The 15,134-nt window shown below is 36.5% G+C and overlaps 1 protein-coding gene across 3 annotated transcripts in view; it reads left to right on the forward strand.

Moving 5' to 3' along the window:
* LOC132102993 (small conductance calcium-activated potassium channel protein 2-like) overlaps window positions 1–13,433 on the forward strand; it is a 56,309-nt gene extending 42,876 nt beyond the window's left edge. For all 3 annotated transcript variants that reach the window (XM_059507772.1, XM_059507771.1, XM_059507770.1), the window contains 4 exons: window positions 3,335–3,445; window positions 7,337–7,464; window positions 9,886–9,955; window positions 12,084–13,433. In XM_059507772.1, the coding sequence (XP_059363755.1) occupies window positions 3,335–3,445; window positions 7,337–7,464; window positions 9,886–9,955; window positions 12,084–12,401 (627 nt within the window). In that variant the 3' untranslated portion in view covers window positions 12,402–13,433. The remainder of the gene's footprint in view (window positions 1–3,334; window positions 3,446–7,336; window positions 7,465–9,885; window positions 9,956–12,083) is intronic.
* Window positions 13,434–15,134: the final 1,701 nt, after the last annotated feature.

Genomic DNA, 15,134 nt, shown 5'->3' on the forward strand with positions numbered 1-15,134 from the left:
TGTGGTGCAAATGTATCTGCCAGTATAAAGTATAACTACTGTAGCATCTAATTATCATTTACACTTAGCCTGTTGCAAAGAACTGCTACTTTTACATGGTAAATAGAATATATCACGATTTTCACTGTACATTTTTTTCTGTAAATAGCATCTAGAGCTACTTGCACTTAGCCTACTGTAAATAGGATCTATCGCTAAGAAAGTATGTTAATTCCACTTAGTGTAAATAGCCACTGCCGTATTTGTCTTACTCTATTGGCAGATCATTTGTAAAATTAGAAAAATACACTTAAAATATTATTAATATGATTATCTTATATATATTTTTTGCCCATGAGATACATAAAATGATTAGCTATTAATACATTAATCTAATGTTCTGCCAATTTTCACCTGTGATATTATAACACTGATAAGAATTACATTTGTATCGAGTCTGAAGTATGCAGATGGATTTTTGGCGGGAGCTGTTGCCATGGTGAATCGTAATATCGGCGCTCCATTGATACTGGCTTTTTATAGTAGTGGTGCACACGCTGGACTCAGAGTCAGTCAATTTAGAGTTGATTAAACCAACTCATTTCAGCTGTTCTGTAACCGAAAACTCAGAGTTTCCCATCTCAGGGTAGAGTTCAAGTTTAAACTCAGAGTTGGTTGAACCTCCTTAGTGAAACGGCCCCAGCTCTATTACATTCAACTCTGTCCATTTAGAAACAAGGCATAATTTACTATTTCAGCATTAATCTATTATTTTAACCATCACTACTGTCTACTCTTGCACCTAATCAATAAGTCCACCTTAAATATTGATACAAAACATTAAACAACTGATACACTGGAATATAGTGATTAATATTATTATTACTGTTGCAGTTGTTGTTTTCTAAAATTGAACACCTTTGCAATGTAAACAAATGACAGGCTACAAGTGTTATTCATCTCCTTCACACTGCACTTTGATGTCAGGTGTCAGATGTCAATATATATATATTTGTGTCACATTTAAATATAATTATATTTTAATTCATTTCTTAATTGTTTTTATTTTTATAATGATAATTCAGAGAATGAGAAAATTTAAATAAACCTTAGCAGTGTTGTGATAATTATTTTTAAGGCACTCTATGTTTTAAAAAATAAATAAATACTGTAATATAATACTAGTTTAGTCAAATAACATAAAAAACCTTTCTCCCTCAAACAGCACGCTAACGTTACTTCTACACTACAGGCTACACACAGCAACATAAACAACATATCTGCATGTTCTCACATCACATCGTTCTTGTAAAATAATAATAAGTAAATAAACATCAAAATCACTTTGCTGAGAATGAAACACCACTTACCAGCTGCCGCGGTGTTTATAATATCCTCTAGCAATTAAAAAATGCGCGTGCAGCTTGAGAGGAATCGTCCCGCTCGGAGGAGGTTGTCGTCGTCAGGTGAAAGGTCATCATGTGGGTCATTTTATTTACGGCTAAATTATTATTAATAAATCTTACTAATATTTAGGCTAGCACTTTATTTTACAGTCCTGTTCCTCATGTACATACTATGTACTTATTATAGTAATTTCAATAACTATGTAATAACTAGGTACTAACCCTGAACCTACCCCTAAACCTAACCCTACCCCATGTTACCTTGTATTACCAGAACTTTCTTAGATAAATACACTGTAAGTACACTATAAGTACATGTTAGTACACGTACTGTAAAATAAAGTGCAACCATATTTAGATTGGGCATGGGCAGGCATTCACAAAAGGGCATATCTTGTCTTGTCATCTTGTCTTTGATTGATTGTGCAGTACCTAGAAGTAATTTATTACAAAAAAATTGAGGAAATTTGCTTTGACAAAAGGGCACTTTGGGCACCAAGGGGTAAAGGGGCAGGTGCTCAAGCACCCAACGCCACACCCCCCCCCCCCCCCCCCCTCCTGCACGTGCCTGGGGCCGAGAGTATTTTTGGATTAATGTTTCTCTTCTGTATGTCCTACAAGTGGGTTAAAAAACATTCCATTATCATCACACACACACTACACACGTATAAACCTTAGTATAGGAAGTATTAGGAAACACACACACTTTTATTAGTCACTTTTTTAATTCAAATTCATTTCTTATTAGTAGTTCTGTGACCTCATTAACACCACCACTACCCTTTTTGTCACTTTGTTCCCCAGACCTCTTTCTTTGCTAAACTATTGTTTCTCTCTTCTTGAACTGTAATTGTATTCCTCTCTCCCTGTCTGCATCACTCCAGCTCTTCACCACTTAATGGGTTTATTTCCTCATTTTCCCACAACCTGTCTCAGTCTCTTTTCGTCTGCGTGCCTCTATCACTTTGGTGTAGTGGTCTGTGATTTCTTCAGTTTACAGGAATAAACCTCTCTCTCTCTCTCTCTCTCTCTCTCTCTCTCTCTCTCTTTCTCTCTCTCTCTCTCTCTCTTTTGTATCACCCTGGTCTCTTCTGCAGTACTGCCTAAACTGTTCTCAGGAAATCTCAAGAATCTCATGTCAGGGTCATGTTTCATCCATCCATCCATTTTTAATTACATAAAATTATATTTTATAATTTTATGTAATTTTAATTACTCTGCTTAAATTAAACTCTGTTTTATTTACAAAACAGTGATTCTGTTTTATACATTTTTATTCTTTTCTGACATGTTGGTGTTATATATTTGACAATATTACTGTTTTACTGTATTTTTGATCAAATAAATGCAGCATGGTGAGCATAATAGACTTCTTCTCACAATTTAAAATCTTACTGAGCCCAAATATTTAAACAATATTGCAAAATGAGATATTATTTAAACATCAGAGCTGCTATTTGTTAGGTCAAGATTCGAAACTGGTACCACTAGAGTCAGTCTTTAAAAATGTTTTTCCTCTTTTGTCATGCCTCATCTCCCCTAGGGATCCAAGTGTACAGAACTGCCACTGGTTGCCCTGGTTAAAAGAAATAGGTGCATGACGCCACAGAATGTAACACTGCAAACAATCCTAACAGTCCTAAAATTGTCTTCATTTTTTTATTATTAAATTTTTTTTCTTAGGATTTTGCCTGACTTATTTGTAATTTATCGCCTTTTACTTAAATCACTTTACAAACACTTGTTTGTTTCATATACATTTTTTTCTCTTTCTAGTGCTCTCTCATCTGGAATGAATGGGTGTTAATGTTTCCATAGCCCATCCATGGGACCTTCCTTATTTATTTTCAAATATGTTGTTCCATGTGACTTCTGCTAATGATACAAATAAATAATGTTTTCATGCATGCGTGTCCTCTCACCTTGACCTCGTCTCTTGTCTCTCGCAGGGAGCAGGATGCACTGCTTTGGTTGTTGCCGTGGTAGCCAGGAAGCTTGAACTGACAAAGGCGGAGAAGCATGTGCACAACTTTATGATGGACACACAGCTCACCAAACGGGTAAACACACAGACACACATACACTCACAATTCACTAAATGGACACACAGACACAGCTTTGTTTTCAGAAAAGCATATACATGTATCAGTTTTCTTTCTCCGTAGGTCCTGTTAAAATTTTGATGCACTTGAAGAGCTCAGAAATAGCTCCTCGTATCAAATCTGTAGGCAACATCATGGCCGGCATCAGTGACTAGAAGGCTGGTGATCAATAATTGTAATGCAGATTAAAAAGAAATCACTTTAGCAATGAAGTGCTGCTGCAGAGGAGCAGCTGTAGTAAATGCCTTCCTCAAGTGAGAAGATGGAAAAGATGGAAAGAAGGTGGAAAATGAGCTGGTTTTTTTTCCGTTTATTACATCACATGCACTCATTTGCCTCAGTTTAACAGGCTTTGGGGTGAAAGAGAAAGAGAGAGAAAGAGACCCATTGATAAAGCATTGATAAATGCTGTATAGCAACTGTGACAATCATCCTCATGCATTGAGTTTGCTGCTACTATGGTTACAAACCTCTACTAAAAGAGAAAAAATGCGCTCGCAACTTTGACTTCACAGACCTGTTGCCGTGGAGACACGGCAACAAAAGTTTTTCCTTTAACTGGATTACAGGGTGCATGGTGTTCCTCCGTCTCCACATTAGGAGGAAAACCGCTTGTGTTCCAAATGCTGGGTTGTTTCAACCCAATTTTGGTTCAGATATGGACTATACCAATTGTTGGGTTAAAAATTTTACAAAAACACTTGGGTTAGTCCATATTTGGGTTGGGATTGAATAACCCAGGGTTAAAGTATGGTAAAGATGGACAAGTTTCTCAGACTAGAATTGTTTACCACAAACTATCTTTAAATATAAACGCTAATGTGCTCGTTATAAAGTATTCCAGTTTTCTAATCATGTTGGTACCATTTTCAAAGTGGTAAATATATTAATTACACTTACCACACTTGTAAAAGCCAGTCTTCAAGAATAAATATGCATTCATGAGGGTTGTAAATATTTACTTTCATTATTGTTTTTAAAGGTTGTAATGTAATGTCAGCCATCTTAACTAACAGTTTTTTTCAGTACACTTTTAAAAACAAATGATATTAAGAGGCATCTATAGTTCCATGAAAAACATTTAACATCCATAGAACCTTTCCATTGCACTAAAGATTCTTTATGAAAACCAGTTCTTCAGTTAATTAAAAAGCTCTTCACACTAAGAAAAAGGTAAAAGTGTAGCAAATATGCAAGATACAAGTAATAAATCATCCATAGGCAACATGCTTATATTACCTAATCAAACTGACAAAATATCTATCCAGTGTTTCATCTAATGTGTAATAAATTAAGAAATTATACAATCATGAGGTTTTGTGCCAACTCTGAGAGTAGCCCAGAGTATATGATCAATAATACAGTGAAACAACTCCATTAACTCTATTGTAAAAGTGTAGTGCATATCCTGTAAACATACTTTTTTCTTGGAGAAATGTTTTATGATTGACTTGGTGAGTCTGGCAGCTGCTGTAATGGTAAGGCTTCAATTTTCCACATAGTCAACAATGATGGCCCAGACTTCATTACAGTTGCCCTCATCCTTTTTCTCTCTAATGTCTGCTTGCAACTGCTTTGACCTCTCTGACAGTGTCTCTCTTGCTCTCTTGTCTTTGATTGATTGTGCAGTACCTAGAAGTAATTGCCATGTAAAGAATTATATATTAATTATATATATATATATATAAACGGCAATAATGTATTAAGAGGTCATTATGGTTGGTTAAGATGTTTACTCTCAAACACGCATACAAATTAAATCCAACCTGTTTGAACTGAAGGTAGAGCAAATCGTATATATATATATATATAGTCATAGGGCCTTTGAATATTGTTGTAGGCAATAGTGGGCCTTGGGGCCAAAAAACTGAGAACTGCTCAATTAAATTATTGTCCAAAAAAAACTAGATAACAGAGAAACAAATGATATAATAGCATGGGTAATGTAATTTCTTAAGTGGAATGTGTTTTTAAAAGAAATAGTGATTACAACTTTTAAAATGTATCACCTGTGAAAATGTTACCAAAGATTACCAAAAATTACATATATATATATATATATATATATATATATATATATATATATATATATATATATATATATATATATATATATATATATATATAGTTTTATTCATTATTTCAGATTGTTTTTATGTAGACTCTAATATCTATTTTGTGCTGGCATATCTGAGCTTTACAGACCATCAGTCTGCATGCTGATTTTTCCTGAAATGTGATTTTCATGTGCAGGACTATTTCTAGGCATAGGCGACTTAGACTGAATCATTTGAAAACAATCAAATCAGTGTTTAGAAAAGTAGTTGTAGGGACAGTATGGATTACTAATGGCCCTTTGTATGTAAATAGGTCATCAATATTGTATAATCCAGTTTGTGAGTCTATGAGATATAAGGGAGCTTTTCTGAACTTTACTATTATTGTAGTAGCAGTATTTATTAATCAATATAATACTGCTTCAGTGTCATTTGGATTTCAGATTCAAGTAAACTCCACTTGTAGACTGCTATGAGCATCCCTGCCTAAATTATATCCGGTATCATCTTCCTCCCTCTCTCACTCTCTAACTTGCCCTGTCTCTGGCTCTTCTCATAAATGAGACCTGCGTTGAGGTTGGGCCAGAGCTCCTACTGTTGTATTATTAAATACACTGACCACTGTTAATTAATCAGAGCTGTGCTGTGCTAAATTCAGACACAGTGCTTAAAAAAGCCTGGTGCTGCCCTATGGGTGGAGGAATACTGTCAAATCAGGATCTTATTCTATCTTAGGTTCTATCGCCCCTCCGTTCCCCACCAAGGATGTAATTGTTCTTTTCTCTGAAGAGGTGCTCCTTTGAAGTCTCCTCATTCATTTTTCTTCAGCAGATTTTCTTATTCAATTATGTCTTTTATTTGCTCTTCCTCTCCCTTTTCTGGTGCCATATGTGAGATTTAGAGAGAATTTGTGGCTTCGGGAGATCACAAACAAATCATACGATGCACGAGGAGGTCTTCAAGGGCAAGGGGCAGGAGTTAAAAATGTTGTAATATTTGAACTTCAAAACAATTAATAATTTAAGTAATAATTATATTAAAATAAATAAATGCATATATTTTTAATATTTTGTCAAAATTGAGTTATTCACATATTCTTACTCTATGACAATTTATTTACATCATGTGATGTTTTTTTTTTTTTAAGTTTTATACATTTTGAGACTTTTTATATAGAAAACAAAACAGGTTCTGTCTATAAATATATGGATTGCAAAAACTTAGCTCACTAAGCTCAATATATCAAAACTGCTCAGAATCTAGATTATTAAAAAATAAAATGGAAATCGGAAACTCTCACATCACAGTCGTCTTCTTAATTAGAAAACTTCACTTCTGGTCGGATGCTCACATATGGTTTAATTATTTTAAACGATTCAAGGCTCAAATTGGATCCAAAAATGTCACATGTGCATATGATTTCAACTCCATGCAGCTGCCGTACATCTCTCCATTGGAAATGAATGTCTTTCAATCAGTTGTTTGGCAGACCAGAAAAGGCAGCTTTAATTTTGTCCTTCAAAACTTTACCACAAAGATATAAAGGTATATTGTAACAGCTTTAGAGTTGACCCTCTTTTATTGGAAATTGCTGGTATGGGGCCAGAATAGTGAATTGACAGAATAATGTCCTACAAAATCAAGTCGCTCTGGAATATCTCCCAAGAGTACCTTTAATTTGGCAGATGTTTGGGGTTGTGTGCGTGTATTGGCGAAGCAGAGCTATGATAACTTTCTCCTGAGATGTTTTTCCTGTTGCTTATATTGTTGTTATGGTGACATGTCCCCTCAGATAAAGAACGCAGCAGCGAATGTTCTACGAGAGACTTGGCTGATATACAAGCACACCAAACTGATGAAGAAAATTGACCACTCCCGCGTACGCAAGCATCAGAGGAAGTTCCTCCAAGCCATTCACCAGTGAGAAAAACAACCTCCCATCACAGACACACAGCTTTACTCAAACTCTCATCTAGGCACTTTATATTCTCACATTGATCACACTCATGGACCAGTAATGCAAAGTGAACTTTAGCAATATAAGATAAAATCACACAAAAAGCATTTGAAGTGCTTCGCATTTGGGCTGAGTGGTAGTTGGCATGTCTGAGGCAGCTTTTTCTAATAGCTCTATGTGCTAATTTATCAAGCTTTTTTCACTAACATTCAAGTGTGATGATGGTTGCCTGTACCATTCATCACTTCAGACCTGTTTTTTTTTTTTGGACTACATCTTGAAACTGTGAAACTTTAACTTGAGATTTAAGATGTAATTCGGTTGTTGTATAATCCAAATACCAAAATCTTTATATTTTGGTGTTTTCAGGCCTTATCAGCATAATTTGATCCCACAGATCACGCATGTAGCACCCATTGTAAAGAGCCATTCACACAAACAACGATAACTATAATGAAAAAGTTGTAATAATCATTAATAAAAACATCCAGTCAGAGCATTTAAAGTGACAGACTGCAGTGAACACTTATAATAAACAGATTGTTATTTTCCTTTGGTTTAGATTAATATAATATCAGCTTTAAAGGGATTGTTCACCCAAAAATTAAGTCATTATTTACTCATCCTCATGTTGCCCAAAACTTGTATGACTTAAACTTTGTATGGGTAAACTTTCCCTTTAGTTCACCCAAAAATGAAAATTACCCCGATTTACTCACCCTCAAGCCATCCTAGGTGTACTGTATATTACATTGTTCTTTCTGACAAATGCAATCAGAGTTATATTAAATAATGTCCAGGCTAATCCATGCTTTATAATGGGAGTGGATGGTAGCCCAAAATTTGAAGCCCAAACAATTTCACCCATCCATTATGAAAGAAGTCCACATGGCTCCGGGGGGTTAATAAAGGCTTTTTCTGAAACAAAGTGATGCGTTTCGTTTGTGTAAGAAAAATATTCATATTTACAACTTTATAAACCTTAATCTATAGTTTCTGCCAACTATTGTATTCGAGTTCATGGGAGAGTGCCGTGCAGTGGATGATGTATGACGTAGGCAAACGCAGTGACGAACACGATCAGGAATTAGTTGTACAAAACGAGGATTTGTAAAGAAAAATGTTGGAGGATTTCGATATTAGCCAAGAGGACACTGGTTTTTCTTTGCTGTAAACTTGTTTCTCGCGAGACTTGCATATTCTCACCAGAGCTTATGCTACGCCTACATCCTACGTCACCCACTGGATGCTACTCTCTCGTGATCTTGAATAGAATAGTTGGCGGAAGCTAGAGATTAAGGTTTATAAAGTTGTAAAAATTAATATTTTTCTTACACAAACGAAAGCATCACTTTGCTTCAGAGGGCCTTTATTAATCCCCCGGAGCCGTGTGGACTTCTTTCATAATGAATGGGTGAAATTTATTGGACTTGGAATTTTGGGCTACCATCCAGTCCCATTATAAAGCATGGATTAGTCCGGACATTATTTAATATAGCTCCGACTGTATTCATCTGAAAGAAGAATGTCATATACACCTACTGTGGGATGGCGTGAAGGTGAGTAAATTTTCACTTTTGGGTGTACTATCCCTTTAAGACCAAACAGATGCCTCTGTCAAGTGGTTGCTTTGAGGGTGCATTCTAAAAAATATTGGGTGGTTTCAAACCAACTTTGGGTCAAATATTTAATGAAAAGATTTAACCCAACAGCTGGGTTCGTCCATATTTCACTCAAAGTTGGGTTGAAACAACCCCGCATTATTTGGAGTGTGGAATTAAATAAGCAAGCACTAATGTTTATATGGTTAGAGTTAGCTTGCCTTTTAGCTAATCACAACTGCTGAGCAAAGTAATGTTATGTCACCTAATTAATATTCATAAGCCCATCCAATTTGGTAATGACATGTCCCTCTGGCTTTTCTGAACGTCGTTACACTACTGAAGTCACCATGTTTCCCTATTTGTGATTGTCTGGCCAAACAATGACTATTGTATCAGTTTCTTTGACTGTTAGCTTGCTGATGTGAATACTATCCTCTGTGTGGGTGCCCACCGCACCACTCATCATTTTAAAAACTCTAATCCTCATGTCACTGTTTTGTCATGGCCCTGTCCGCCAATTTTAAGGGCTCCTTTCGAAATGAAGGCTGTCTTTTAAAGAAATCCCACACGTATGCAATCCTTTTAAGTCTAATGCTTTTAGGATTTACGCCGTAATTGCATATTCATCTTGGGGGATTCTCTTCAACAACAAACAAAAGAAAACAAGATGATTAAGTTAATTAGCTATTTGAGGTTCACAATTGAGGGCCGTTGGTGCTAGATAGATTAGAGGGAGATCTAATGGGTTGTGTGTGTGTGTGTGTGTCCCTGTTTTTGTAGATTGCGAAGTGTTAAAATGGAGCAGAGAAAACTCAGTGATCAAGCCAATACTCTGGTGGACTTATCAAAGGTAAGACTACTGTAAATGCACACACATCAACACAAATCACAGACATGGACGCACATCAGACCCTACACATATGCACGTTAGATCTGATAGGAAACAGTAGACACCCACACACACTTTCAATGACATTGTGTTCCCTTTCTAGCAATTTTACCATGCCCACAAACACACACACACACACACACATACACACACACACACACACACATTTCATAACACCCAAGGCTGCAAGCACATCGACTGCAACACAAAATGCTCGGTGACACACATACCTTTCCCAAATATATCTCCGCATTTAGCTGTTTCCATGCTGACCCGTTTGTTTCTGTGACTTTGTGTCTCCTAGCAACCTGAACAAGTGTTAAAGCAAGGGATGGCAGTGGGAACGAGGAGACGGGGAGAGGGAGAGGGTGGGAGGGGAGAGAGACAGGAAGTTAAAGAATGGCAGAAAATTTGTGCAATTCATGATATTTTCCTTGATGGCTATGTGTGTTTGGGCGTTTTTTTTCTAAAAGTGTTTTTATTTCTTTTATGTGAGAGTGAGAGGGAGTTTTTGTGTTTTCTTAGACTGTGCACCATTTTCATTACAGTGTACATGTCGTGAGCTGGACTTTATTTTTATTTTTTATTTTGTGCTTTGTATGAGAGTCATACTCAAGGTTGCTCAAGGTAAATTTTATTGCATGCTCTCTCTGACACTTTTAATGCATTTTTTCCTCTGAATGTGTTTTATATATATATATTTATATATATATATATATATATACACACAATTGTTTAACTTGACAGCTAAAATCTTTTTTTTTTTTTTAGGATTTTTGTCTTCCCATTTATAATATTATGTAAGAGTTGCTTCTCACATTTCTTGCCCGACTGGCAATTAATTTCTCTCTCTCTCTCTCTCTCTCTCTCTCTCTCTCTCTCTCTCTCTCTCTCTCTCTCTCTCTCTCTCTCTCTCTCTCTCTCTCTTGGAATATAAACCTCACTAAATTTTACTAGACTTGTGCATAAAGCCAAACTGTGCTCCAGTCGGGAAAGAAAAATAAACGTCATTCAAGATATGTTCTTTGAAACAAGTAATGATGTCTCAAATTGTTGCTTCTTGAAATTTAACTTCTTTTTAGACATTTTTATTGTAAAAGAAATCGAAAAATAGTCATTAAGACTAAGACTACTAGACTACTGTAAGTTATTTTACCTGTTCTTCTTACCCAGAGGACCATTGGATTGCTCACATGATACCCTCTCAGTGCTTAAGAAACCTGTTGGAGATCTTAGTTACATTTCATTCATTTAAATTTTGTCTCAGATGTTTCTCTTAAACTTCCTAAGAATAAACTTAAAGAGACTACTGACATACACTGGTGTAGTGCTATAAAATGAATATGGATTCCATATTTTAAATGATTTTGCACTTTGAGCCCAGTTTCTCATTGAGAACCTCGAAAGGAAAAGCAAGGAGATTTAGTCTGGATAAGAAAAATTGAAGAAGCTGAAAACTCAAGCATAAATCTCCATTTAATCTCTGTTTAATTTTATTTGGCTGTCTAGCCAAAGCAACAGAGATATTAAAGTCAAGATGAGATCAAAATTGACCGTTTACTTAATGCACATTCCTGGACCTATTACGAACAGTGCATCAGTGCATGTAAAAAAATATTGTCATCATAATCGTTCATTAATATATAATAACTTACTCTTCCTCTGCTTTTCTTGTCACTATTGAATAATGCTAACCAACAGACAAATATCTACTTGTTTTTGCAAAATCTACTTGTTTTTAATTCATTTTGGTGCATAACGCCTACTGTTCACAACCCAATCATTTCCCAATGGATAAGGCCCATCAAGTTCCATCCAATACTTTTTATAAGTGAAAATCCTGTTTCCTCAGAAACGTAACACATTAAGAGCAAATGGATTGTGAACACCATGTTGACTTTAAAGAGATCTCATTTGAGATTTTTATTTCCTCTATGTATTTATTGCTCCATTTATTATCTCTGTTCTTTCTATTTAATCTTTCTTCTGTTTTGGGATAGTATTTGAACTCTTTGACTGCTCTGAATCCTTCACTTTACTTTATCACTGTATTTCTGTCTAACTGCGCTCTCATTCTCTCTCTACATAGATGCAGAGCGTCATGTATGAGCTGATGTCTGAGCTGAATGACCGCAGTGAGGATCTGGAGAGGCAGATGTTAGGTCTGGAGCAGCGGGTGGAGCAGCTGACGGCCGGCTTTAATGCTCTGCCCGCTCATTTGTCGGCCACGCTCACTGCCCAACACGCCGCGCTCATTCAACTATTGCGTGAGCGTGATGCCAAGGTCCTGAGCCCCACTGTGCCCTCTGCACTCTCACCAACCGCTGCCAACCCCCCCTCCAGCTCTGGCTCCGTCCCGACTCAGCCCACCGAGGACAGTCCTAACACCAGCAGCTCCAGCTGCTGAGAGCTCTGGTGTGGGAAGTTCCCTCCGGGGCAGAGAGATGGAGGATTAGTCGAAACGAAGAGATGACATAACCATACATACGCATTCACATATGATGCACTATAACTACGAGCATAACACAGCTTAACGCCAGAATATACAGTATAATGATGAAGGAGATGCTGACATTTGCACAAAAACCCTATGAGAAAACTGCCATATTTCATGTAGTCCACAAGACGGACGTACTCTACTGTTACCATGAATGTATACATTTTAGAAGACACTGACTCAGACATGTTAACATGCATGGACACTCACTCACTCACACACACAAACACACACACTTTTTCTGATTCTGTCTTTGCTACCAAAGTGCTCTGTCTATAGTCGACAAATGGAGTGAGGTGTGTCTTGCAAAACATGGAACTAGGGTGCTTGGTATTAGAGAGATTATAAATAATCAACAGCTGAGAATGTTATGGAATCTGGACAGCACTTTTTACAGTCTGCAAGAAACCAACAGCCATTTGAGCAAAGCATTATTTTGAAGAGCAACGCTGAAGCCAGTAAATACGTTATAAAACCCACCCCATCAAGGTGGAACAGCTGCTCACACGGAAATAACTGTAGAATGAGTGATTATAGTCATTTTCTTAGTGGGATTGCTTCTATTATAATGGTGTTGGAATAATAGACTATTTTACTTCTGACCCCGTTTCAATGGAGAGACCATTTTGAAAACTGACTAATAGTGACATCCTGTGGCCGGAATACTGAATTACATCCGCTTGGAATATTGTAGAGTATGCTACTACTGAAACTTAGCTTTGTATCGCTCAGTTTTTTACCATTAATAATTACTGATGCAGATAGCTCATATTTATTATAATTATACGATAGCCTTCTTCTCATTCGTCATGGAAATTATGATTGCTGTATAAATAACGATTTTTATTAATATTAATTATAGATAAGGGAGGTGCCGTTTGAGGTTGAAATTATTTTGTAATTTTATTTTACCAGAGAGAATTAATAAAGTATATATATATATACATGACTGTCTGTGTGTGAGTATCATTGTGTGACTGACAATATTTGCTTCTGTAAAAATGGTGCAACTTCAGTGCAGCCTTTTTTATTTTTGTATCTTTATTAAATCTTTAAGGTACAAACAGTAACAAAACACAAATAGAGTCATTAATACAGAAACAACAAATAATAGACAAGGGCAGAGCCGGGGGGGGGGGGGGGGGGGGGAGCAGTGCAGCCTTGTTGTAGTCGTTCACAATGCGTTGCACCATGAAAATGAACTTTTTAAATTTACATTCAATAACCTACCCTGATAGCAAACGCACAACTCAGAGATGTCTATTTGACGTGTGCATTTACATCGGCAAGACGTATTTTTTTGAGTGTTTGCTCATCTGCAATACGTCTATAGGACGTTTCCTTTTATGTAGATGTCGAATAGATGTCTATTAGATGTCTTTAAGATGTTTATGATTTAGAATGTATGCAAAACTGACATCTGAAAGATGTCTGTCACTGTTTGTAGACAGCAGATGCTTTCCAGATCAAGAGATCTTTAACAGACATCTTGCAGACGTATGTGTGCTTTGTTTTGTTCTGTCAAAGTGTGTCACAGTGTCTGGTCTATGTATTCCTGGGTGTCCACTAGTGGTCTCACTTCCCCATATAGTTGACCCACTGCAGGCACTACATTTTCCACAAGCCTTGTCCGAGTTATCACTGTTAATTGCACACCTGTTAATTGCACTCAGCTGTTCCCACTTTCATCGTTTTCACCTGTCCATATATACCCTGTTTGTTTCTATCAGTTTCATGGAGTCCTTGGTTTATGTCAACCTGCTTTTCGTGTTCCCTAGTGTTTGTCATGTTTCTTGTTTTGGACTGCTTTTGTGGATATTGACCTCTTACCTGTCTGGATTACGATTATTGGTTTCTCCAAATAAAACACTGCAAATTGGATCTCTCTGTTGTGTGTACGTTTGTGAGAGTGTTGTTATTCTCATAATATGTCATATTATATCATATTAAATGTATTCATTTGAAAATCGACAATAATCGACTGCTTGATTTTATAATCCCCAAAATTATATTATTTATTGATTTATTTGAAAAAAAAAAAAACACTGTCTGTTTTTGAAACCACCTCCAACAGGTTGAAGATAATCGTTGAGCGTCTTGTTAGCAACAGTGCTGTTTACCAGCGCCAAACATAACTCTAAATTGAGCTCTAAAAATTGAGATGAACTACAAACCCGATTCCAAAAAAATTGGGACACTACAAATTGTGAATAAAAACAAATACAACATAGATGACATATCAAATGTTTTAACTGAAAAAAATTTATCATTCCAAGGGAAAAATAAGTTGACTTTAATTTTCATGGCATCAACACATCTCAAAAAAAGTTTAGGTCTTCTTTGCCGCATCTTCCTCTTTATGATACACCAAATCTTTCTATGGGTGAAAGATCTGGACTGCAGGCTGGTCATTTCAGTACCTGGATCCTTCTTCTACGCAGCCATGATGTTGTAATTGATGCAGTATGTGGTCTGGCATTGTCATGTTGGAATATGCAATGTCTTCCCTGAAAGAGACGACGTCTGGATGGGAGCATATATTGTTCTAGAACTTGGATATACCTTTCAACGTTGATGGTGCATTTCCAGATGTGTAAGCTGCCCATGCCACACGCACTCATGTAACCCCATACCATCAGAGAT

Source organism: Carassius carassius, chromosome 24, assembly GCF_963082965.1.
Source record: "Carassius carassius chromosome 24, fCarCar2.1, whole genome shotgun sequence".
Lineage (NCBI taxonomy): Eukaryota > Metazoa > Chordata > Actinopteri > Cypriniformes > Cyprinidae > Carassius > Carassius carassius.